At 37.2% G+C, this 26580-nt stretch overlaps 1 protein-coding gene and 1 long non-coding RNA gene across 4 annotated transcripts in view; one reads left to right on the top strand and one right to left on the bottom strand.

The window, feature by feature from the left end:
- kcnd3 (potassium voltage-gated channel, Shal-related subfamily, member 3) overlaps positions 1 to 26178 on the top strand; it is a 148981-nt gene extending 122803 nt beyond the window's left edge. For all 3 annotated transcript variants that reach the window (XM_083555368.1, XM_083555369.1, XM_083555367.1), the window contains 5 exons: positions 10829 to 10930; positions 13719 to 13751; positions 15076 to 15171; positions 16515 to 16783; positions 20432 to 26178. In XM_083555368.1, coding sequence (XP_083411494.1) covers positions 10829 to 10930; positions 13719 to 13751; positions 15076 to 15171; positions 16515 to 16783; positions 20432 to 20618 — 687 coding nt within the window. In that variant the 3' untranslated portion in view covers positions 20619 to 26178. The remainder of the gene's footprint in view (positions 1 to 10828; positions 10931 to 13718; positions 13752 to 15075; positions 15172 to 16514; positions 16784 to 20431) is intronic.
- LOC310733961 overlaps positions 1 to 26580 on the bottom strand; it is a 175687-nt gene that overhangs the window by 96209 nt on the left and 52898 nt on the right. The window lies entirely within an intron of this gene.

Raw genomic sequence — 26580 nt, 5'->3', positions numbered from 1 at the left:
CAAGAATAAGGTGAAAAAAATCTTTTCATGGTCTACAATTAATAATTATTGTAATAATTTATGTGTATTATTTGACAGTTTCATACTGAAATTTGAGAAACTGCAACATACTCTTCATAAACGGTGTTTTACTTTGGTTTAAATAGAATTCCTGCTATTTGATTAGTTATATTGAGGGATGAGACGTTTATTTGCAGGTTTTTTATATTTGCAAATGCACAAACTTTTTTTTGAAGAAAAAGAAAAAAAAACATTATTCCTGTAAGATACATTGACCAAGCAAACCTTGAGCTAGAATGTTTTTATATTGTATTAATGTATTAAGATAATTACTGATTTGCTTCAAAAATAAAGTAATAAAAACATAAAATCAAGAAATCAGTAGATATTATTGATTGAGAATGCGGTACAGATCAATGTCTTGAAATTACATATTTGACACATCTGTAATTTCAATGTCTTGAAATTACAGATGTGTCAAATATTTTTTTAACAGGGAAGTTTGTCTCAAATGGAAAACATTTTATTTGATTACATTTTGGATCAAGCAGCAGTAAATCCTCTGTTCTACATCTGAGCTCCTCTGCTTCGCATTTCTGTTTTTAAAGATCTCATTAGATGGTGGCGACGTGACAGAGTCGAGGTCATTACGCTAACAGCGACAGAGCCTTTTTAGTAGCCATTAGGCGACAGCAGGTCGCTGAAGCATCCGCTAATGAGGTTAAGAAAGGAGATTTGATTAGTACCACCCATCTTCCCAAAACACACAGGCCAATCAGCGGCGTCCTGAATTACAATGAGGCCCTTTGAACCAGCTAATCAGTGTATATCACTGTGTTCTGTATCCTGGGTTCTCATGAGTCAGGAACCCTGATCCAACAAGACCAAAGGTTACTGTGAGTCTCATGTTGCCATGTTGAGTGAAACCTCCCCTGTGGTTACCATGGAGACTGTAACAGGGGTTGATACAAGTCTGGACTGAACAGAGGAGGTTCAGACTTGTGTTTTATCCAGTTAATTCTTTGTGACTTTTGAAACGGTCCATCCATCATAATGCAAACTGTTGCGTCTAAATACGATTTGGTTTTTTTTGTTTGTTTTTTTTAGAATTTGTAAGGCAGCATACACGCAAAATATATGCTGCGGTTCAAAAGGCTTCTTGTGGTTCAGAGGAAAAGATCAGAAGCTACTGATCTAATGGTTTGTCTAACAGCCTTATAGAAGCAACTTGTCATAAAAAGCATGACATTTTGTGTGTGTGTGTGTGTGTGTGTGTGTGTGTGTGTGTGTGTGTGTGTGTGTGTGTGTGTGTGTGTGTGTGTGTGAGTGTGTGTGTGTGTGCTCACTGAACCTCGGTTGTTGGCATGACAGATGTTTTGCTTAATCCAGATGAAGATGGTTAATAACACAGTGTGTTCCCTTGTCTCTGGAGTGTGATAAATAAGAGTATTAGCTCTGCCGTTTCCTTGTGCGTCTCTCCACATGCTGCTCCACAATGACACACACCAGACCACCAGCCGTCATGTTAAACAAACACTCCGTGGGGGAACTCGTTCAGTGATAGCACAGAGGCCCACAGCAAAATCCATGCTTCCATCCAAGTCGTCCTTCTCTGCCTCAATTCTCCTCTCTCAAGTGTTTATTATTGCTTAATTAAGTGTGATCTAATTGCCTGTAAAATCACCATGGGCCTGTCTCCCTCATTTCCCACTCTCATGTGCAGTCTAATGATTGAGTCAGTTTGACTGTAGATTAGTTTGATGATAGACAGCGTCGTATGACGAATGAAGAAGGACCTGAAAGGTTGTGCAGAGTACAGGAAGTAGAGGTGCAACATTACTTCAGAGGTCACAGCAGTAGAGAATGTATATGATGATAATTTTGCTGGTAGTCTGATAATATGTCAAAAATGTAGATACCTTGAGGCTGATTGTAGGAAATGCATATTGCATTAAAGGTTCTTCATATTACTCTGGTGTAAGTAACACATCATGGACACCTGCAGTATTTTAAATTTTAAGTCACCCAAGAGAAAATGTCATATTTCAATTATTTCTCTGACTGAATGATATACATTTTACATTACGGGTTCTTCATAGAGCATAGTTATATTGTAGTTTTTTTTTTTATATTACTCCTGTATGTACATAACGTTCTGCTGTAATTCATTTGTAACAGTGTATACATCCTCAGCAATAATGCAGTAGTTCACTTCTACAGGTATTTGAAATAAAACATTAAATTGGGACTGCAATGCTACAGCAAGTATAACTATTACATATTTAACACTAAACATTTTTAAAATAGCATATGAACACCAGATAAGAAGAATGAAGAATATAATACATGTAAAGATCTTCTAAAAGGTTCTTGTTGTTCAAGGTGCAAAACATTTACAGAAATGATCTAATATCCCATTATGCCTTAATAATAAGTCTTTAATGTGAGGAAGTTTTGCAAATTTAGAAACTGACACTATTTCTTGAACAGAAACAGACACCAGCAAATAAAATAGCTTTCATTTTGTCATATTCTTTTGCACACACTATATCATAATTCCCTGACTGACAAATTAATTTGTTAATATATGTTAAGTAAATGAAACAATCTGCCTCTTTCATTCTAAATTTACTTTAACAAAATGTATTACACTAAAAATCTGTTTTTGTCAATCACTCATAATGCATCACTGCAGGAGCTTTATTGAAGTGTAATCAGCTGTAGTTTGGAGAAGACCAAATGATCTTTGTCAGACGTCTTCTCATCATTAAAAAGATAGATTTCTCCTTACCAGTGTCAGAGACACTTCAGAAGTGTCTAGAACATTATTGATATCTCAGTTTGCATTACTAATTGATATTAGGGGGGGCCATCAAGTAATGAAAAATAGCTCATGCACACACTGGGGACATTTGAACCCTGTGAAATGAAGGTCATATTTTCACCTTGACATCACTGGTCTCTTCTTGCCACCACTTACATTACTGAAGCATTCGGGCCGTCACAACAAGACTATGCAACAGTTTCTTTCTACAAGCCATCAGGCTACTCAACACACAGAACTGAAACAGTCTCACACACACACACACACACACACACACACTCATTCAAATGTGTGTTACCGAACTGTAAAATTTTTTATTTTTTTTCCTAGACTTATAACACACACTCATCACTCATCTCAATCCATTCCACCACCATTCATTTATTTATTATTTATTATTCTCGACTGTACCACACTCTTAACTGTACCACACATTTTTACTGTATTATACTGTTTACATGCTGTTTCTTGCACATTTATCATTATCATTGTATTATACTGTTTACATGCTGTTCTTTGCACCTTTGACTGCTGCTGCATTCTTGCACTACATTTTTCTGTTTATAGTAACTTCTGGGGTATAGTTTTTAGTTTGTATAGTTTCTACAGTGTTCTTGTACAGTACTGTATAATCAAGTATACAGTAGGTTTACTGGTCGGCGCTATATTGGGTTTTCTGTATTGTCTTGTGTCGTCTGTCTGCACTGTTTGCACTAGGTTGCACTCGATGCACCTTTATGTAGCTTGTGTTGTAGCTCTATGTTGTTTTGTTTGTTGTTGTTTAGTGTAGCACCAGGGTTCCGGAGGAACGTTGTCTCGTTTTTACTGTGTACTGTGTACCACTGTGTATATTAGAAATGACAATAAAAGCCTCTTGACTCTTGACTCTACTGTTAGTTACAATCTGATGCTTTTAACAAACTGTTGGTATTGAAGCACTATTACTGTACTCCAAGATTATTTTCGAACCTGAGTGTGAATAGTTGCGTTGCTGTTGACTACAGAGCCACAGAGCACAGAGTGCTAAAGTAAACTTCTTGTTGTGTGTTGTGCATGTTAACGAGGCCGTTCTAAATGTCTGTTATGCTGTGTTAGTGTGCGTCTCTGCATTGCGCATTGCTTGTTTGTTATGCTGTATTAAACAAATGACTGATGCTGCATTAGTGCTTAACGACGTGTTAATGTTCCCACTGCAGACCAGATGCTTCATTAGCTGACCTTAGATCAGGTTTGTAATGTGCATCAGGAGATTCTGCAGATGGATAGTTTTGAACAGCGCTCTGATAAAGCTTATTTGCCTGTATATACACACTTAGGAAAAAGGACCCTTCAATGCTTATTTGGAGGGTTTACAGAAAACTGACAAAAAGGGTTTTTACCTATGATTCTTACTGACAGAGACAATTATATTTGAAAAACCAATGAAAAACTTGTCAAGCTGTTTCTAATAAGAGATTTTTTTTTTGTTATTACATCCACACTTTGAAATTCCCTGAGTGTTTCAGCCTTAACTAATAACAGTGAGAGCCATTTTCCCAGCCCTCCGCGTTAACCTTCAGTTCAGGAACATCTGTGCTTACTGTCGATGAGGGAGACGGGAGGGCGGCACGGGCTTTCTACAAATAGCTCTCCCAGATGTAGTCGACTGGCTGAGCGCTCATGTGCTGCCTTGTTTGTTCCTGCTGTCAGTTTCAGCAGACGACCTTGTAACATCTCACCTGTCTGCCAAACCATACTGCGCAATATACTGCACATGCTAATACTTCATATGAGCACTCTATCAGGAAATTTCATGTGTAAAAAAAGAATTTGAACTTATTAGGTCTTTTTTTATTAACAAAAAGAAAAGCAGACAAAAAGAAAATCATGTCAGTATGCTTCAAAAGTCCAAAAGGTAAAAAATCTGTTCCAGTCTGTTACTCGTTTTTGTAATTGCTCCTAAATGGGCTCATTTGAGAAGCAACATAATCTTTTTATAACTATGGGAAGTGAAGTTGGACCAGCTTTGAAGTCCAGTAGTAGCAGCTCAGTAGTTTTAAATGTATAATTTACCAAGCGTAAATGCAGCAAATCATAGCGCAGTGGGATCTTTCTCTCTCTCTCTTTATCTGTGTGTGTGTGTGTGTGTGTGTGTGTGTGTGTGTGTGTGTGTGTGTGTGTGTGTGTGTAAAATGTTAACATAATGTATGTGGGTGTTTTGGCTCTTCCATTACATAGGCTTGCGCCGAGTTTGAAATACATCTGACACTATAATATCAAATACTTACACTGTATGTTATACTTCAGTCTACTGCTTAGTCTGGATGATCTCCCACAGTTATCCTTAAGATGTAGCCTTCTCAAAACAGCTCAAGAGTAAAACTGAGCTTCCTGTGAATTTTCCCCCAGTCTCACAGGAGAAAAAAATAACTTTAAAATGCTTTGTTGGTTATTATGAGTTGATATAATACCACCTGAATACAGTAGACATGTACAGAATAGCTGCTGCTGAGATCAGAAAGGCTGTCCTGTACATCCCTCAGCATATTTTAGACTCTTTCATCATTGAGCCAATATGCATACATACAAAAATAACAAAATATATTGTACACCAGCAAGTCTGCTGTGACCTTGATCAGGAAAAAAGCACTTTCTGAGGATGAATTAATAAGCATGATATATGGACTTGGTGGCTGCAATAGAGGTCCTGATGTTTGTGGTGCTCCAACTATATCAGTACACATACCCTAAATGTCACAGATGACATTTGTCATATTTTTTTCCCAGCACTTTTTTGAATTTCCTTGTGAGTATTGGAGAAGGATTCTTTAGTTTTGAAAAATGTCCATCCTAAAGTTAATGCTAATTTTATGATTTTCATGTGTACTTTTGAGTTTATTTGACGTGCACAAACAGTCAGGGACGATAATACATTACAATTCCTGTTGTGGGGTTCAGGTTCCTTACAGCTGTGTAATAAAATATGCTTCAGTTGATTAGGGGGAAAGGGAAAATAAATATTAAAGGTTAAAAAGGTTATTTACAAATGCAATATATGCACAAAATATTCAGAATATATTTGGTATCATTCTGTATTTTATGTCTAGTGAGGGAGTTCAAATGCTAAATGTATATATGCATTTGCTTTAGTACCTTATGATTGAAGGTACTAATAGTTTGCAGAGGGACGTGATATTGTATGTGATATATGTTGGCAGCACCCCTCAACGAAACTCCCACACAAGCCTGTTTTCTGTAAACTAGTGAAGTCTTACTGCTATTATCTGTCTAATTCTCCATGTTTCATCTTAAATCTGAAGTGCCATAGAGCACTGAAGAGAAATGACAGCTGGTTGATAAGCAAAACCTATGAAGTGGCCCTCTGTCTAATGAAGCATACATCAAAGGGGCGAGAGGCCACTTTAAATTCCACCCACTAGTTTTGGAGCTCCGAGTAGCTCATGTGGATAATAAGCGCAGCTACTCCAGTGCTGTTGTGTACTTCACTGCTGTACAGGAAACAGTTCAGGGTTCCAGGAAGAGTTTTAGCCAGCCAACTGACAGCTTTTTGATGGCACTTCAGTTCCTGTTTGCTCTTAGACAGCCCCATCGTTAATATATTCCCACCTAACAGTCTCACAGAACTACAAGTCTAACCCCCTACTGCCCTTAAAAAGTAGTTCAGTCAAGATGACTTAGTGGAAAAGTCTAAGCGAAAAGATCTGGAGAAATACACTAAAAGCCAGAGAGAGTTTGTCTCTCCTCTTCACCACTCCATCATTATAAGAAAGAGACACAAACAGAAAATCAGGGATGGAGATGGAAACAGAGAAGGAGAACGACTCCTTCTGTCAAATTATCTCCCCAGTGTTGTGCATCACTGATGAGTTTGAAAGACAGGTCTGTGCCACAGATTAGCCCCTCGTTGCCCTTATTTCCGACTCATCCATCAACAGTTCACACCTTCCATAACAATAGACTGGCAGCTGGGGTTTTGTGCATCCACACACTATTAGCTGAAATAGCGAGAAAGTAAGAAGGGAAGAAACCTGTGCACTCACAATATTGACTGGAAAGAAAAATTGGCTTTTGTTTTTGTTTTCTCACAGGGGACTGTGCACATCTGGAGGCTTTTAATACCAATTTAGCAGAACCTAAAAACAGGCATCCATTTGTTACAGTGCTAAAACATTTGTGGAAATTTTGGAATGAAAGAATTTTCTTTCTATAGCGATTTCTATGCAAATGACTGCAGCACCCTTTAAAAAAACAGCATTTACCACATTTGTTTATCTTTACTGCATTAATATGTAAACCCTAATTTAAAAGTAATCTGCTTATCTGCTGGAAACTGCAGATGTCAAACATTTTAATGAGATTCTTCTAATGGATGTTTATACCACAGAGCTGTATAAAGTTCTGACACTGACGCACTAGCTGGAAAACTAATATTTCTGAATAAATATGTACTTAATATACTCAGAGATTTTCTTTCCTCATAGACATATACTTTTAGCTAATTTATATATATATTAAACTTAGAGGAGCTGCCAACAATTCCTAGGAGTTTAAGGGAGTTTTCACACAGGCATTTTAGTCTGAAAGAGAGCACGGTTTGCTTGTGATGGAGTATAATAAATTCAAACGCACCAGGGTTTCAGAGCATCAAGTAAGTCTGAATCCAGACCAATGCTATTAGGGAAACAAATAATCGTACTTCTATTCAGACTGCATAAAACATCCACAGTGTGTAAACCTAAACCTGAAAAGATCAACATGGCTGACACTAGATTCAACAAGTAAACCAGACAGTTTACTTACAGACAGATCAGTTAGCATAAACCACCTTTATTTGGTTCAATCTGGTGGTTGGGTTATGGTCATCATGTGATTTTAAACAAACAATCAACAAACTGTGTTGATGATTTTCAAAGACTTCATGTGGTTTGTCGACTAAGATAATCTGTACTGTAAGCACACTTGTGTTTTCTCAGCTGCCAGGGAATTGACAGCATAAAACAAACGTTTGCTTCGAGCTCTTTATTCATTCCATCTTTCTGTGTCATTTTTGATTATAGTCTGTTTGAATGCCTTGACAAAAAAATTCAGAGCTTTAGTGCTAGACCAAATTCGCATTTTCACTCTACACCGATTCACACATTTCTTCTTTGTATTTTACGTTTTTCCATTAAACTGCTGCTAGGTTTAAGGTTCCGACTGCTGTGTAATGTACCATAGAAAAGCTTGTATAAGCATCTCCGAATGATACCCACTGTGAAAATGAGCTTGTTCGGTTGTTCCTCATGTCCAATGCAACACATCTGATCCCCAAGCACGCAGAAGCAATATGTCTCTGGCCTGCTGCTGAACGGCTTCATGCTGGCTCATGATGGTCTCCGGATTTCTTTGATCAATCACAACATCTTATATCCTGTTGCAGTCATTCTCTATTTCATTTTCTTTCTTTTTCTTTCTACCAGTAGTGGAAATTTGTTGCACAGATTTATTTTATTGTTCATTAGAAACACAAACATGCTCTGAAGCATGTATGAGAACGGTTTGATTGTATGAGAACGCTCCTAACATCCCACAAATGTCTGTGGGTGTGTGAATGTGTGTTTGACTCATTAAGAACGTTCACACTCTGCGCTCTCTGCAGTGGACTCACCACCTGACCCCTGACAGAGAATCGTTTCGCACCTCTAGAGATGAAGGTGATGTGAGGAAATGAGGAAACCTTACACTGACATCATGAAGGAAGAAAACACAAGCTATTGGAAAAGGAGGGTTAAAAATGTTGCTTTTACTGTAATTAATTAATTGTAGAAATGTATTGAATAAATTGAATACTTGTCAGAAAGCAACCACAGTTTTGATCACATCAAAACATTTCTCATCGTGACTCTTTTATTATATAGTACCCAACAAAAAGAAGAAAAAACATAATCAAAGTGAAACATTGTCAAATAAAATAAAATAATAAAATAAAATAAAATTGTGATGTGTGTGTGTGTGTGTGTGTGTGTGTGTGTGTGTGTGTGTGTGTGTGTGTGTGTGTGTGTTTAACACAAATAATTATTCTTTTATAATCAGCGGTGGGAAAAGAACATCATGTACTTATATAATGGTACAACACTTCTTTTATGTCAAGCTTCAGTTAAAATGCAAAAGTTCTTGCTTTTGAATGTACACTATATGGACAAAAGTATTGGGACACATGATTTTTCCAGCCATACATGCTTTTTCCCTAAACTATTACCACAGATCTGGAGGCACGCAAAGGAGATGATGCCTATGGACGAATTTCTTTTTAACCTTTTACTTGAACTACGAGACCAAACCTGTTCCAGCATGACTATGCCCCTGTGCACATAGCAAGCACCATAAAGGTTTACATGGGTTGGATTGGAAGATCTTGAGTGGCCGTCTATAGAGCTCTGACCTCCACCCTAATGAACACCTTTGGGATAAATTGGAACACTGACTGCACCCTAGGCCTCCTCACTCTCCAAAACATAGTGGAAGATCTTCCCAGAACAGTGGGGGTTATTATAATAGCAAATTGGGAATAAATGTGGAATTGGATGTTCAAACAGCATATACAAGGCTTACTACTGATGAATGAAAAGTATATATATATATATATATATATATATATATATATATATATATATATATATATATATATATATATATATATATATATATATATATATATGAATCATATATGGAATTTGGTGTCCTAGTTTTCTGGGTATCCTACTTTTTAAAGGAGAGAATGTGGGGTTACAGTTGTGGTCCTTTGGCAGGTTATCATTTAACACAATTTATGTATTTACTTCATAGTAGCAGGGAATGGCATGTATTTCTGAAATTTCCTCACAGTGGTTTTATTCTGTTTCTTGACATTATTAGAATTATTTGATTTATATTCCTGTTTCTTTGAAGCATTAAAAAACCTTGGATGTCACCATTGCGATTACTATTACAATGTCACCGGCTGCTTATTGCTCTTTTTTAAACTTTCTTTGTTTGTACTCATCAATCACTGTCACCAGATTTTATGTTATGTGTTAGCGTTAATGTCGCACTTATTAAATTTAATGGAACATGAAGGAATTATTTATAAGCTACAGTGTGTAGAAGAAAGACAATTGTACTGTATAATGTACTGTATATTTTAATAGACATTTTGCTTTGTTCAGATAACAACACCTGAAGTGCCTGATATCAGACTCCAACCGACTAATCTAATCTAATCTTCTTGACTGCACTTTTGAGGTTTTTCTGTCCCTCTTTTTGCACCTTTCCTATATGGACACACTTCTTGGGTGTTATCATATTTATATTGTATGTGTTTGATCTTACCTATTCATGCAACGTGTGAGTGTGAGTGTGTGTGTGTGTGTGTGTGTGTGTGTGTGTGTGTGTGTGTGTGTGTGTGTGTGTGTGTGTGTGTGTCCTACTACATAGCACTAGATTAAGACTTTGAAGATTTAATACCTGTGCATTCCTCTGATAAGATGTCTGAGCAAAACACACTCTTGCTTACTAAAAAGATGTTAATGTTGGTGGTTTGACAGGAACACAAATCAGTGGTGTTATGATTTACAATTCTATTAAGGCTTTCAATATTCAGATAAAGACTGAGTATAAACAGTCCTGGAGAGCAGCCTGTTTATATCCCCTTTGAAAATACTTGTTCACTTCATTCCAGTCACTATAGAATAATGTTTCTGCACCCTAATGTACTATAATTTATTATGTGTTTAATGAGTTTTGAAAAACTTTCCCTTACACACTTCTGTGCTCATCTAAAGATCATCTCTCCGCGTTTCACATTAATGCTTGTGGAAATCAGAAACACTGTTAATGGTCCAATTCTGCTATATGATGAAGTGACTATACTGTATATTAAAGCCAGAATGTTTGAAGTTCATATGCAACTTAAGAATATTAAAAGTGTCTCCCAGTGAACTACGATGAGTGAGGAGTCCTGATGCTTGATTTCTTGTGTCGCTGCAGAAAGCTCGATTGGCCAGAATGCGAATCTCTAAGACGGGCAGCTCCAACATGATCCTGCACAACAAACGGAATGGCATGCTCAACCAAGCCCTGGAGCTAACGGTAAGAAACACACAAGCACACAGCATCAATCTGTGATTCTCTCTATGAAATGATTTCTGATCCAAGACAGCTAGATGGATGGATAGACTGACACTAGATGCATGAATGCATGAGTGACTCTTGAACGTAGAAAACCCTTTAAGGATTGTGGATGAAAGAGAAAAAAAATACAAGCAATCTTTCCTTTTGTGTGCGTGTGTGTGTGTGTGTGTGTGTGTGTGTGTGTGTGTGTGTGTGTGTGTGTGTGTGTGTGTGTGTGTGTGTGTGTGTGTGTAATGTAAACCTGTCAGCATGTAAAACATGAAAAGGAGAAAGAACTATACACACACACAGACACAGACACACACACACACACACACACACACACACACCATAGAAACAGAAATCATACATAGTGTATACACAGCTTGCAGCATGTTTTTACTCACGAATGAACAGAGAGAGCAAGAGAGATGGAAAGACGGTGAGAAAGAGAGCAAAGCTGGTGTTGGGCACCTCATTAAAAGTGAAGACTTTCTGCTTGCTTCTGATATTGAAAACAGTATGACCCATGCACTGTCTATACAATACTCCACAGATGTGCAGGAGCAGAAAGTGTCATTAAAAAAAACACATGCTCTGTTTTCCTCCTTCTATCTCTCTCTTTCTTTTGTCCCACCTTATCTCTTCCACACTCTCTATCTCTTTTTCCTCTCAGCATAAGGCTTTTTTTGTGGTGTTTTAATCAAAGGCTAAAGAAGCCAATCCCCACAATCAGACACAGACAATAGAGGCAGAAATAATGAAGGACCTTTGCCTTTTTTTTATCAAACATCCTCCTATATTGCACTTTCATTTCTATTTTCTGCCCCTTTGACTCTCTCACTCTGATACTACCCAACAGAAAAATAGGGATTGTAGGATTTTGGGGAGAAGTCAGTGGCATCTCCTACAACACAATGCTGCCCAGCACAATAATAGGGTGTGTGATTATTCCTGCTGTTCTTGACACTGCTAGAGCTAAGCAGCCTCAGGGCACTGTGCCCACACAGACCTGTGGGTAGCATTGCCACTCTGCTTAGATCAGCCTGTCCTGCCTGAAGCATTATAAGGGCTGATTTATACTTTTGTAAAGATGCACTTCAGTATGTTGGTGTCAAAATGCACCGGACGTGTGCAGCTAACAGTGGCTCATAGATTAGGCACTTCCAAATGTTTAGTAATACAATGTGTGTATATGCAATGCTGTGTGTCAAGTAAACGCTGAGAGATTGAGCAGGGGAGAATTTCCATAATACAGAAACACTTTACCCAAAAGGAACGCACAGAAATGAATGCAGTTGATGGGTTGGGTGTAGTTCTGTTCCCATGTGCACTCTAACCACTCCTACTCTCTCACATATATTCTCTAAACATGCCCACCTACTCTCACAGATGCACTAACCATTTCTACTGACTCCTGGAAATGCTCTGCCCACTCCCATCCAATCCTGCCCTCTAAGCATCCCACTTTTCTTTTCTCTTTTTTCTCTTTTTCCCACTCCTACAAACATTCTAAACACTCCCACCCCACCCAATCATGCAAATATACACAACCCCCCGCTCATGATCTGACAAATTCCAGACACATGCACATATTCTGATCACTCCCAGCCATTACTTCAAAAAAAGTCTAACCACTCCCATTGATAACCTGACCACTCCCACCCACTCCTACACAAAACCCCCACATGCACTAAAAAAAAATAAAAAAATGAAACCACTCCCTCTGACTCTTGCTGTGTTCTAAAACCAAACCCACACACTCCTACAAATGATCTTATCCTTCTCACCCACTCCTGCAAAGTCTTGACCACTCTCATCCACCCTTGCAAATACTCTAAGCACTCCCTCCCATTCCTGCAAATGCTCTGACAACTCCCACCCAATCCTGAAAATATTCCCTCTCACACCCACGCTTTGCCAATTTACACAGATACTCTTTTGTGGAAAGTAAGAGATTCTGGTGATTTCTTTTTTACTGAGCATTGTTAAAAATATGTTCTCACTTTTTGTCTTACAAACTTTGCTTTTGAACACCCACCCCACACCCACATGACAGTAAAAACATCTTGCACCTGCAACGGTTTTGTTGTGTCCTATAGGTTGCTGATACTTACCTCTACTGTAAACGCTATAAGATCATTCTCTCTATCTCTGTCTATTCCTCTCTCGGTTGCTTTTTCTACCTACTCACAGCTCACTGACTCACCGCTATTATTTTGGTTCTCTCTTCAAGCCAAGATGACTTAGCACTGAAGAAAAAGTGTAAGCCTGTGTGTGTTTGTGTGTGTGTGTGTGTGTGTGTGTGTGTGTGTGTGTGTGTGTGTGTGTGTGTGTGTGTGTGTGTGTGTGTGTGTGAGTGTGTGTGTGTGTGTGTGTGTGTGTGTGTGTTTATTCGAGTCTAAGCTCACACCTTATGCACTAACTGAGGTTTGTATTGTCGTTGTGGCATTACAGAGAGCTCTGGTGTTCTTGGGAGGCCTAATGAACTGCACTGGCTTAGTGGAGCGTTAATGTCAAACAGTGGTGTAATTTTAGCAGAGCTTGCCAAAGGCTGTGTGTGTGGGTGTGTGTGTTCGTGTGTGTATGTGTGTGTGTGTGTGTGTGTGGAAATTGGCGCGCTGTTTCTTGAACTGTTTGCTTTGAACCGTGTCACTTATGCCGCAACCTCTGTGTTACATAACACTGTTCCTGGAAGGAGTGTTTTCTAAAGCAGTAAACCTTTCTTCCTATGTTTTTATCTCCCTCTGTCACCTCTGAACTACAGCACCTACCTTACAAGATGAAACTGTCACATGAGGTACTGCGACATACATTCAATCTTTGTCTCTCTCTGTCTAACACACTGTTAATGAAACTGTGTATGTAATCACCGATCAGGCATAACATTATGGCCACCAGCCTAATATTGTGTTGTGTGAGCTACAGTTGCTTGTCTGTTGGTAACCCTTTGGTATCACATGGACCAGCCTTCGCTCCCTACGTGCATCAATGAGCCTTGGCTGCCCATGACCCTGTCGCCGGTTCACCACTGTTCCTTCCTTGGAACACTTTTGATAGATACTAAACACTGTATACTGGGACCCCACAAGAGCTGCAGTTTTGGAGATGCTCTGACCCAGTCTTCTAGACATCACAATTCGGCCCTTGTCAAGCTCACATAAATCCTTACACTTGCCTGTTTTTCCTGCTTTGAATACCTTGACTTTAAGGGCAAAATGTTAACTTGCTGTGTAATATATACCTTCCACTAACAGGTGCTATGATAAAGAGATAATCATTGTTATTTCTTTCACCTGTCGTAATGTTATAATGTCATAATGGTTGGTGTGTGTGTGTAAATCAATCTTGGTTTTATATGTATATGTTCGATATTTCTGAGGGACATTTGAAAACAGCAACAGCAACGTTGTGATTTTTTTATATCATGTACTGAGAATTTTTTCAGTTTTCCTATATTGAAGTCTGTTTTTCTTGTGTAATTTCAAATTATACATAACTGTCTGTATTTTATACCAGCCTTTATTCATAGCTGATGGATCCTGAAATGACAGGCTATTGCAAGAAAAATCTCGCCTCATTCTGCATTTATAACCTATTTTTAGAAAGTCAAAATGACTCTCAGTATATCAAAAATTATATGCCTTCAATTGACAACAATTATTTCACTTGCAGCAGTTGACAGATAGGATTGTCAAAGTCACTCTTGCATCAATTAATCATTATCTGAATTGAAATAAATGCTAATTAATTCGGTAAGTTTTGATCTGTTGGATACATTTCCATGATTAGCATATGACAATAAAACTTTTACAAATCAAATATATTCGTTTTAATACAAATCGAAAATATGGACTGTTTCTTTGGGGCACATAATTTAAAAAATCAAACCAAATCACCTTTAAAATCCCCTTAGGCATACTAGCCACTTATTTACCTTGTGTGATCTTTTGCAGAAAGCCCAGGAGGCATGGCTAACAAGATAAATATGACACAGGCAAAAAACAGATTTTGATCGAAAAGAAATCAGCAGTGAAGGCTGACACACATATGCAAATTATTTTTCCATAAAGGGCATCATATTTGTGTACATCTGCGTGTTTTGTTTTGCTTTTTTTTTACAGCAATGCTCCACAGGGGAAGGGCAACATCAAAATAAGACGGCATCAATAATAGAGAGCCAACACCACCACCTGCTGCACTGCCTGGAGAAAACCACAGTCAGACACACAACCACATACATTTCTACACATACACACAAACCCACACTGCTTAACATTTTAGCTTGTACGGATGGAGAATTTTTTTTTCTTCATATAAAGGAGGTTAAATAAAATGCATCTGTTAAAACCCGTCAAGAGAACAAATGACAAGCTTAAGATGGTGCTAGTGCTCAGAAGAGGTTTGTGAGAGAATCTGCAAAGCAAATACATTTTACACAAATACACAAATTCATTCCACCTTTACATTTTAATACAACAGGCTTAGCCTAAAACAGGGTTTAGGTTGATCAGATGCTTTTTGCTTACAAATTGTCCTGTAAATCAGTGGTCCCTGACCCCTGGAAAATTTGGAAAATTACCAGATTCTCTCCGCCACATCTGTCTATGACTCACTCTTGATGCATGTTAAAATGCTTGCCTCAGTCACATGTCCTACCTACATCCTCTACCTTCTTAAAGGGGCTGCTCTGGCCGATAACACATAATACATTAGCGCTAAATTGAAACCCCCAAGCTAGCAAAATGAACAAAAACAACACAGTGGATTCACGTTTATTATTATATTTAGAAAATATGCCGGTTGTTTCATTTTATTTTGTTTTATTTATCCGCCACACCTCACCTTGTCGTGAAAATATTGTCTGACATTAATCCGGTCCATGCCCCAAAAAAGGTTGGGGACCGTCGCTGTAAATGACGTAAAAGTAGCCAGTAAAATGTCAGAACCAGGGCTCACATTCACACAGGCCAGGCTTACTTCTATGTTTTAGATCATCTGTAGTAATTAAACTAATTTCTTGGTTATAGGGAAGTCAAAGTCGACCACTCCTCTTGATGCTAAATAACCACTCAGAGATAATTGGTCTAACCCAGGGGTGTAATGTTTTCCCTACCACCCATACAACTACATACTGATCAGCTAATTACTTACAAAGTCCTTAATGAATTCAGCCAGATGTGTTGAGACCAAGGTGAGGCAGGGAGTAAACATTCACCGTTCTCTTTTAATGCAGTTCTCTGTCCTAAAGATACATTTATATGAATTAATATGATTCTTAAAACTATCTGCTGCCTGTAAATGTAATGATAATTACATGGAAAATATAAAACAACCCTAACTCTACTATAAATCATGAAAAATGTTAATTCGAAGCAGCTATGAGAGATGCTATAAAAAAAAAAAAAACAGCCACATCTACTGTGTAGCAACGCTGCAAATAACAGTTTTTCCGAATTGTCATTAAAATTTGGTAAATGCTACAGGTATAGAGACAAGTTTAGAAACTACAAACTACACCTTTCCCTATCTCCAATCTACGACCATCTGTCTCTGTTTATAGAACCATGAGTTTTTGGACGAGCAATTGTTTGAGCAGAGTTATGTGGAAAGCGGCCTGCAGCGTTTCCCATCGCAGAGCTCTTCCCTTGGCAGCGAGGAGGGCATCATAGGGTCCTGCTGTTCCCGACGAGCCAAGAAAAGCACTCAGCCTGCTAATGCAGAGCAATCACATCCTCTCACACATCCACATATACATTCACATGCTCATAACCTGCAGGAACTCAGCGCCATACACATCCAGTGTGGACAACAGCAGCCTCTCACCACTAGGTAATGTACACAAGCATGCATTCAATATTATTAAAGCTTATCATATTCAGTATCATTGTCTCTCGTGTTATTTATTACTCGATATGGTTTGGTTTTACATGGTGATCTCGTGTAATACAGGAAAAACTGTTAGTTAAAGGAATATTAATGTAAATCATTAGCAGAAAAGTTTTAAGCATCTGTTTGTATATAAAGTAGTGATGGGTCGTTCATAAATGATTCCAAATCTTGCAGTATTGTTAGAAAACACTACACAATGCAAAATATCAGGGTTTTTTTTCATCTGAATCTTGACATGATTGTTACAATAATTATGGGAGTCATGTGACAAAAAAACTAAAGACACGGACCAGAAGATATGAGAGGTGAGCTACTCATGGGCGATTCTAGGTTTTTTTAATGGGGTAGCACAGAGGTAGAACAGGAACCAGGCAGGGGGGCCATGAACCAGTCAGGGGGCCCATGGGAAAAGACTTAAGTGGCATGACATAAAAATGGCACTACATAAGTGCCTGGACAACACATCTCTCCTTTAATAAATAAAAAACCTTGAACAGACAATAATTGTTCTCAACTGTACTGCATCTACCCGTCTCTAACATGGTTTCTTCTTAAAGAAACCTTGAATGTATTGCTGCTGTGCCTGACTTTGTCCCTTTTCCATTTCTTCCCACAAAATTCTGTCTAAAAATAAACATACCTCTAACTTAATCATCAATATTACACAAATAATATATTTAATAGCCATATTTTCATCTGATTAAAGACAAATATTTAGCATTTACCACGTTACTGCAGACTATTTGGGAAAATAACTGTGCCTTTAATCTTTGAAACAACAGGAAGAAACGGAACATCAATGATTTCTATTTTAAGTGGTGCATCGCGGCTAAATAAAACAACTAAGCACAAACTCTAAAGAGCTTTCAGCTTTCAAAATACTGTACATTAACGTATTTCAATAGAGCGAGAGAGAGAGAGAGAGCAAAAGTAATCACATTTATGTGTGATTAACTTCATTACACATTTTTATCTGTTTCAAATCTGCCTTAAATAAATACTTTTCAAGTTTTTAATACTCTAATCAACATGGACATGGACAAATATGGAAATGTATGTTTATTGTTAGTGAAACCAAAATCAACATAATGCATGAAGCCAAAATATTCTTGTAAATGTTTGAAAGTAATTATAGTGTTTTAAATGACATAAATCATCAGGACACCAAACGGAACATTTGCTGTTTCCACAAGGACGGTTAATGAGGTGATAACGGAGAAAGTGTAACTTTCATACGGATTACAATGAGAGAGCATTTGTTTTCGATGTTTCAAACTGTCTATTCACATATGTATTATGTCTTTGAGGCAAGTATTCACTAAGATTAAGGTTGTTTTATTAATGTGTCTGTGAAGAAGGTGGCAGAGAACGAAATGCCACAAAATCTGCCGGTGCGTTGTCTACCCCAGAGGGGTCGGCTTCTCCCATTAGGGGTCGCCACAGCAGATCATCCGTATTCATGATCTGCATGATTGATTTATGTTTTTACGCTGGATGCCCTTCCCAACGCAACCCTCCCCTTTTGTGCTTGGGACCGGCACTAAGAGTACACTGGCTTGTGCAACCTTAAAGCCTGGGTTTGGTTTCCTGACCGGGGATGGAACCCGGGCTGCAGCGGTGAGAGCGCCGCATCCCAACCACTAGACCACCAGGGAACTTGCGTTGTCGACCCCAGAGGGTTAATTGCAAGATTTGTGCATCATGGTGGATTTTGGCGCTGATTTGAGCCTTGACGTATCAGCAAAACAAATGTTTACTGATTAAAACCTTGCTGGACGCTTTTTTTTTTTTACACTATATTTCAAAAAGTATTGGGTCACCTGGTCATATGTACGGTATGTGATTTTTGAGCATTGCATTCCACATTTAGTTCCAATTTGCTCTTTTAATTCCTTCCACTCTTTTGGGAAGATGTTCCACTAGATTTTGGAGTGTGCCTATAGATATTTGTGTTCATCAGCCACAAGGGTATTAGAAAAGGCAGGTACTGATGTAGGTGAGGATTCCTAGGGTACAGTCAGCTTTCCAATACATCCCAAAGGGATTGGTAGGGATGAGATCAGAGCAGTATAGCAGGCCACTCAAGATCTTCCTCTCCAAAGCATGTAACCATATCTAACTTTGTGCACAGGGGCATTGGCATGCTGGAACAGGTTTGGGTTTCTAAGTTTAATGGAATGCAAATGTTTATTCTAGTGCATCTAAAGACGTCCTATACAATTGAATGCCTCCAGCGTTGTGGTAACAGTTTGTAAAAGAAACACAGATGGCAGGAAAGTTCAGGTCTTTTGGCAATTTAGTGTGTATATATACATATCTGAGTAAAGAAAGGATGTTGTGAATAAACGTGTGTTGTGCCAAAGGGTTTATTATTAATAAAATTAGTGCTGTAAAATGAATTTGCATTAACACATTATTAACGTGTTAATTTTGACAGCCCTAATTAATATATATACAAAAATAATTTTAAATTTTGTTACCCAATAAATGTATCCAGGTTCATATACATATACAACACAAGCAGAGCATAGATGATGATGAATGTCTCTGTTCTCAGTTATGTTTACCCCATATTTTTTGTTGCCTTCTCATTGTTAGCTTCATAAACTGATAACCAACATAAATCTTTGGTGTGTAAGAGCCAGGAAATAATACACCAGTGGTGGATAGAAAAAGCAGAATAAAAAGAAAAATATTGACATTTCACCAAGTAGATTAAAACAAAAGTTTTAAGAGCCTGGTTTCAAAATGTTAGAAGTAGAAAGTACAAATATTTTTGTAAAAATGTAACAATTGAAAGTAATAAGTCAGAAAAATGAATAGTAAAGTACCGATACCAGAAAAATCTAATTAAGTACAGTAATGGGGTATTTGTACTTCATTACTTTCCTTCTCTGTATATATATATATGGATATAGGCCTATAATTATAACAAAGATGTGGTCAGCAATCTAATCCAAAATTTGTAGGATTTTAAACACCCAAATTGGTCCCGCACCGCAGATGTTATTCTCTGATCAGTCTGCGCTGTTGGGGGGCTTAAGCGGGAGCACAGCATATTTTGGAGGGGTCGGTGCCACCCTATGCCGCTCTTTAGACACGCCCCTCGAGTTATTCTGTTTATTATCATTTGTCTTTAGCTGCATCGTCGTATTTTCATTATTGGGAATTATAGACAAAGTCCGTGTATGGAGATGTGATGTGATGGGATGTGATGTGATGTGATGTGATGTGATGTGATGTGATGTGATGTGATGTGATGTGATGTGATGTGATGTGATGTGATGTGATGAACTAGATTCAAAGAACCAAGTCACTAAAATTATCCATCGCTAATTTACAGTATACAGTGAGAAAACAAACCTCTGAACTTGTTAAATGCGTCTGTTCATTTTGTATTGTTTTCCCAAGTCCTAGTGTCATGAACAATAAGAATATTCAACTTGCCATTTTGAAAGTCTCTGTGATGCTATAATACACATTTAGTGCACGTCCACTAAACAACAAATTTAATTGACTATAATTCTCTCTCTCTCTGTCTCTTTCTTTCCCTCTCCATCTCCCGCTCCCTTTCACCTCAATTCGCAGTCGTTCCAGTCTCAACATGATGCCAGATGAATCAGGAGGTCTGAACTGTAAGAGCAGCAGTCAGGTTACTACAGCAATCATCAGCATCCCGACTCCTCCCACCAACAACTCCCCCAGCAACCCAGAAGTTCCGTCCAACCCCACCACCAACTCCAGCACCGGAGTGGTAAAGGTCTCAGCGCTGTGACGGACATGTGCCAGAACCAAGTGATCGTCAGAACAGAGAGAGGGGAGGAGCACTCAGGACGTGAAAACTGTAGAGTAGCCTGCCCCCTTGTGGGAAAAGGACAGCACTGACTCAGATTCCTGAACAACAAAAACCAAGGGGTGATGGAAACAAGCGTGTGAGTGTGTGTATGCATGTGTGAAAGAGAGAGATAAGAGAGAGAATGTGATAGAGATAATAATAGCAGAAGAGCCATAACAACTTGATCAATCCATCACAAGATTGATTAGATGAGGATGTCAAGAGTCACTTCGCATCAAGCACTTTTTCTTTCTCTTTTTTTGTCTTTATTGTCTTGTATTGTGTCTTAGAGAAGTGATGTTTCATCCAACTTTACAGGCAACAATTTCAGCAACTGCTTATACTTCCAGCATTATTGGAAATTGGACATCATATAAGTTCTGTTCAACCTTTAAAACTATGTAAAGCCATGTGAATAGCCACATGTAGTTTTGTTTCTCCATTTAGAAAAGCTGAAAAGGATGACATTGCAAAGTTTATGTGTTAAATGGAATTTCATTCTAGCTAGTGGATTAGCGATATTTAGCTTCAGCTATTGATCTGAGTGATGATCAAGGGTGGATAAATTATAACATCACAGACCTCATTCATAGACTCAAGTCACAAAAAAATTGAAAAAAAAATAGGCTAAAAAATAGAACCCAAAATTAAAAAAATAAGCCAAAAATTATTCACACAGGGAAAAAAAAGTGAGTAATTTACTTTTCTGGAGGCAACTTCATAAACATAATGTGAGTGCAGATGAAATATCATGTTTGTGGGCTTAACAAAAGGTATAGCTAACATTGTGTTGCTCTACCATTAGACATAAAGATGTAATATATGACTGGCTTGTGTCTAAGTTTTTTGCTAATTCGTACAAACAGGAACATCTTCACATGGATAGTGCTGTAATACACACTACAGGATGGCACTTATCTGGACAACCAAGAGGTGTAAGATCCAATTACAGTGTTCTACATTATCTACAATCCCCAAATTGCCTCCCTTATTACACGACAGCTACAAACTGGGGTTGAAAAAACATATCTTTTTGAGTTGGTGGTGATGCTGCTTTACGAGTTCGCGGACACCTCTGATTGGTTCATCAGAATCTCGATAAAAGGGGACATAGAGAGTATATTAAAAGAAGTTCTCTTTTGCAAATGTCAAAAAGAAGGATTTTTTCTTTCTCCGTTTGAAAAAATACACATTACTATTAAAACAAAGATTACCATTTACAAACTTCTTTTAATTAAAAAATGGGTAAAAATGGCATTGTCTTGAGGCCTCTTGCTTGTGATTTGTCCACCCTGCTATTATTTCCGATCGCTAGATTGCTACTGAATAAAAGATATTAATATATTTATGTTCATGAATGTTTTTTATAATTGGCCTCCATCCATCATGTATGGCTTTGTAAATATTTTATACAAAATGCAGTATTTGATGGAAAAACATTCATATGATAAAATTCTAGAATGATAAAATAACATCTAAATACTTGTCATGAGGCAGCAAATGCCAAATCGAAGAAATGAACATTTCCCCAATTTTCTGGCAGTGTTGCCTCAAGAGAAAAGAAATTGCTTCACTCAATGCTGAATGTTTTGTCACTAGATCACATGTAGTAGTGTATTAGGTAGAAGGAAGATTCAAAACAGAAGCAAGACAGAAACAGATTTAACTATAAGCATAATGTGATATTTCAAGTCTTTTTCATTTGTGTTGTCCTCGTTGTTGCTATTACCTATATATTAGTCAATAATAACAAAGATCTCATGCAGGAAAAAAAAATGTTCCCATATCTGATCTCTGTACAGACAGAAAAAAAAAAGTAGGGATAGTTTGACAAAGAACATGGAAAGATTTGTACATTTTTGCTTGTATGAGTGACAGAGTGTTTTCACTCCTGTAAAGTAAGAGAAATAGAATGTATTTGATATGCTAGGATCTTTCCATAGGTGTGTGTGCGTGTTCGTAAGCTCTCAGCGTGCCTGGAGCCTTCACACAGTATGTGCCTCTCTTGGGGGAAGGATTTCTTTTTCCTCTTCTAATCCACCTCCCCTCTCTCCTTGTTTGGGTCCAAGATGTTGAATGGACAAACAGTGTCAATCTCCAAATCGTCAGTAATAACCATGTAAAGCGGAACCAAAAAAATGATATATATATGAAATAGGTATTCAAAATATCTGTGATTATAAGCACAAGGCATTTGCTGAGAATTTGTGAGTAGGATATGTACTATGCCTTGGTTCATTTGTGAATATTGTTAATAGGATATTTTGTAATATTTGGCCATTGTTTTGGCAAACCAAGTGCAGCTGCCGCCCTTTTCCTCTTTCACTGTGGTCCAGTGCTGCCCATCTGCTCGTGTCTCTGTAAAAAAAAAAAAAAAAAAAAAAAAAAAAAAAAAAAAACATGCTTTCGATAGTTGGTTTGGTCCTAAGTGTTGTTTTCTTTCCTGCTCAGTGGGCATTTTATTGAAAAGAAAAAAAAAAAAAAGGCAAACCTTGTTGTGTGTGTGTGTGTGTATTCTACCTGCATAGAAACTTTTTGGTGTTGGCCACTCTTCTGTGTTGCTTTATTTTTGTCTTTTTCTTCTTGGATAAAAAAAAAGACTCTCTCGAATGACCTCAGCATTGAGTCAATGTTGGCATGGTGTCAGCGAAGTTTTGACTCCATGGACCAATCAAACGTCTTCTTCATAACTTAGTCCCTGTTTCTTCACGATGGCCATTTGTATGGAGAATGGCTTTGCCAATAATAGTGCAGATATGTGTGTTTGTGCTTTGGGACAGTAATCATGAACCTGTTTCTTGTTTTATGTTTTGTACTTCTGAATTGAAAGAACTTAAAGGCTATAAGGTTGTTTTTTTCTTGCCCTGTTTTTTCTTTTTCTTTCTTTCTTTCTTTCTTTCTTTCTTTCTTTCTTTCTTTCTTTCTTTCTTTCTTTCTTTCTTTCTTTCTTTCTTTCTTTCTTCCTTATGTTTATTTTTTTGCTGGAAAGCCTCACTATTCTGTTTGAAATCATATTGATCATATTTCTTAGGCTGCATTTACATTGTGAGCTTTGATGCACAATTTTCACTGCACAAATCTCATTCTTTCCATTGGAACAAACGATTCATCTGTTTTCCATATTTCCACTATTTCTGTTATTTCATATGCTCTTTAACCTTTTTGTATTTTCCCTTTAATTAGGGGTCCAAGCACCAAATGAGATGGAACCCTTTTTCACTAAAAATTTTCCTTATTCGTATTGTGTGTAACAAAATTCTAGACACTCAAAGATGAAATCTCTGCAATAGGTGATACCTCCGTCCCACAACTCAGGCAAGAGATGGGCCCGTCTGGCCTAACAGTGGTGCTATAGAGCAACATTGTCTCTCAGGAACTTTAAGGCCTAGAGACAAATTTTTTCCCGTCTCATTTTGTAGCTATTCGATTAAGACCCACCTACCTTATATTATATGCTAATTTGCATAATAAACTAAACCGTCTATGAATATTTTACGTTTTAGCTCTATGACTTTGGGCATATTTTCAGAAAATTTGTGTTAAACTACATGGTGGAGTTTAATATATTATGGTTTGTGAAGAGTATGACTATGACATGGAGGCAGAGCCTACTCAAACAGCTGTAATTACATAGAGAGTACAGGCATATTAACAAGGTTCTGAGGAGGTCAAATTGCTGTTTCTCAGGAATGTAAATCCAAACAAAGCTGAGATTTGGTGTCATTTTGGTAATCTGTAAAATGAATTATTTTATTTTTTATTTTTTTTTATGACAAGATTACTTGAAAAACATGACTGCTGTCAGCCAGAGAGCTTTTTAGCAGGCATTTTACACAAGCATTGAGCTCAAACTTGATTAGGATGTAAAACCATGGATTCTTTATTGCGCTATGTAACTTGGCAAGAACTGGTCATTTGGGGAAGATATTTGCAAAGAGCGCTTATTGATTGCTGCTTGCAGCTATATTTTAAATTGCCATATGTGCACGAATGACTGTGTACTTGCTCTATCATTGCCTGAGTGATCTCTTTACTGAAAGCCTGGTTTTTGTAGCTACCTGGCAGATTCAAAGATTCAAGCGTAATACTTGAATGACAAATTGTAACTTTCAGCCCAGCATACCATCTGATAATAATAACACTAACTTTAGAAATAACAAGAAAATCAGGTGTAAGTAAAATACACGAGGCCGGATAGCAGATATTTACCCAATTGAGAGCCCATTTACAATTGTGTAACAATATTCCAAAAAAACTCTGAACTGGTTGACAATGTAAATGCAGCCTTCCTGTTATTTTGCTTGTTTGTATTTTTTTTTTCTAGCACTATCCTATCTTACTAACTCTGTAATGCCCCTGAGCTCTGTACAGCGCTGTGAGTTCAAAAGATAACTTCTTGTATAACTAAAACTGTGTAAAAGACATTCTTGGTTTGAAAGGCTGTTTTGGAAATATATTAGAGATACAGATATTTTCTCATAGTAATTATGATATAAGTAGAAACACCAGCATATAGTGTAAATGTTATTTACTTCAGGAAATTAGGAATGTTATAATTACTATTGTTCAAGACCATCGGTTCCCTGTGTCTTACTATTGAGACTTACACTGCCACGTTTTTTTAACCACATTGCACCAATGTGGGTTTTTAAAAGACACAGAATGAAAACTCTTGAATGAGTGAGAGCATCAAGAGAAAATAAAGTAAATAAAATCCCTGATGTTCTAAGTTCATTTTAAGCCATGGTACCTGAGATAGCCATATATAGAGACAGGAATTATTTCATTTCCATAATCTCAATAATATTACCTTATTTACAGGCATCTGTCACATTGTTCATTACAACTTACATGTTTAAATTTATTACAGAAGCAAATGAAGTGTGCAATTATTCATATATTGTACTTATCATTTTTATTTCATTAGATATTTCAAAAATTAAAAAAATAAAATAAAGATTTAGATCAACCCTATACCATAACACAAATCTACAAAGCATTAGACTGTGAATTTAAATTGTGGTTCATTGTATCATATCAACATTAGGAGAGAAAAAGCACAGTTATTTTTTTTATTTAGAGACTATTACTAGTGTGATGTGGCAAAATAAGATATAAAAGATAATATGAGGCAACTACATATTATGCCCTATTTACGCACTAAAGCAACCATTTGGGGGGAAAACTAAGACCCAAATTTGAGGTAAATCAGAGTCTAAGACATGGTGAAAGAAATGAAAGGTTCAAGCTCTATATCTTGTCATATTAGTAATTAAAGAACTCTCATCTGTCTGCCTCGCAGTTACTAGTTTCTCTTTTCAAATGTCTCTACATTTATTTTGCTGTTCCTTTTTATTTATTTATTTGTTCGCCTTAGTTTGGATGGAATCTATCACCTTGTTCTATTGGTCTTTCCTGTCAGATGCTGAATATAATTTATGATCTTGTCTTGTCACTACTGTGAAACGCCTGATAAAAGATCTATATATGTCACTAACCTATTTGCTGTGTGCAATTTTTCATTCAGATTTCATTTCATTATATGAAGGCATCGGAGGCATCAACTCCAAATTCAACAGACTTCTTCATGTCTTGAGAGATTCATTTTTATAGTTTTTTTTCATAGTTAATATATTATAAATGTTCCAGCCCACTATACAAGTGTGATACATGTATATCTTCCAACAAACCTTTAAAGTATGGAACAATGGTTGAAAAGTTATTTATGCCTGGTTTATATTCAAGAGCAAAACTTGTGGTTCAGCTTCTTAAAATCACAGAAATGTCAGAATCTGCAGTATCTTGTTTTCAATCAAATAGACATTCAGATTGTATTGTTAATTATTTGGTGTCAAACTAAAATAACAAAAATGTAGAGTACATTCATTCCATTTCTAGTCAA

Source organism: Silurus aristotelis (genome assembly GCF_946808225.1).
Source record: "Silurus aristotelis genome assembly, chromosome: 11".
Taxonomy (NCBI): domain Eukaryota; kingdom Metazoa; phylum Chordata; class Actinopteri; order Siluriformes; family Siluridae; genus Silurus; species Silurus aristotelis.
Note: the sequence above shows the minus strand (reverse complement) of the source record. Positions and strands in the feature narration are given on the sequence as shown.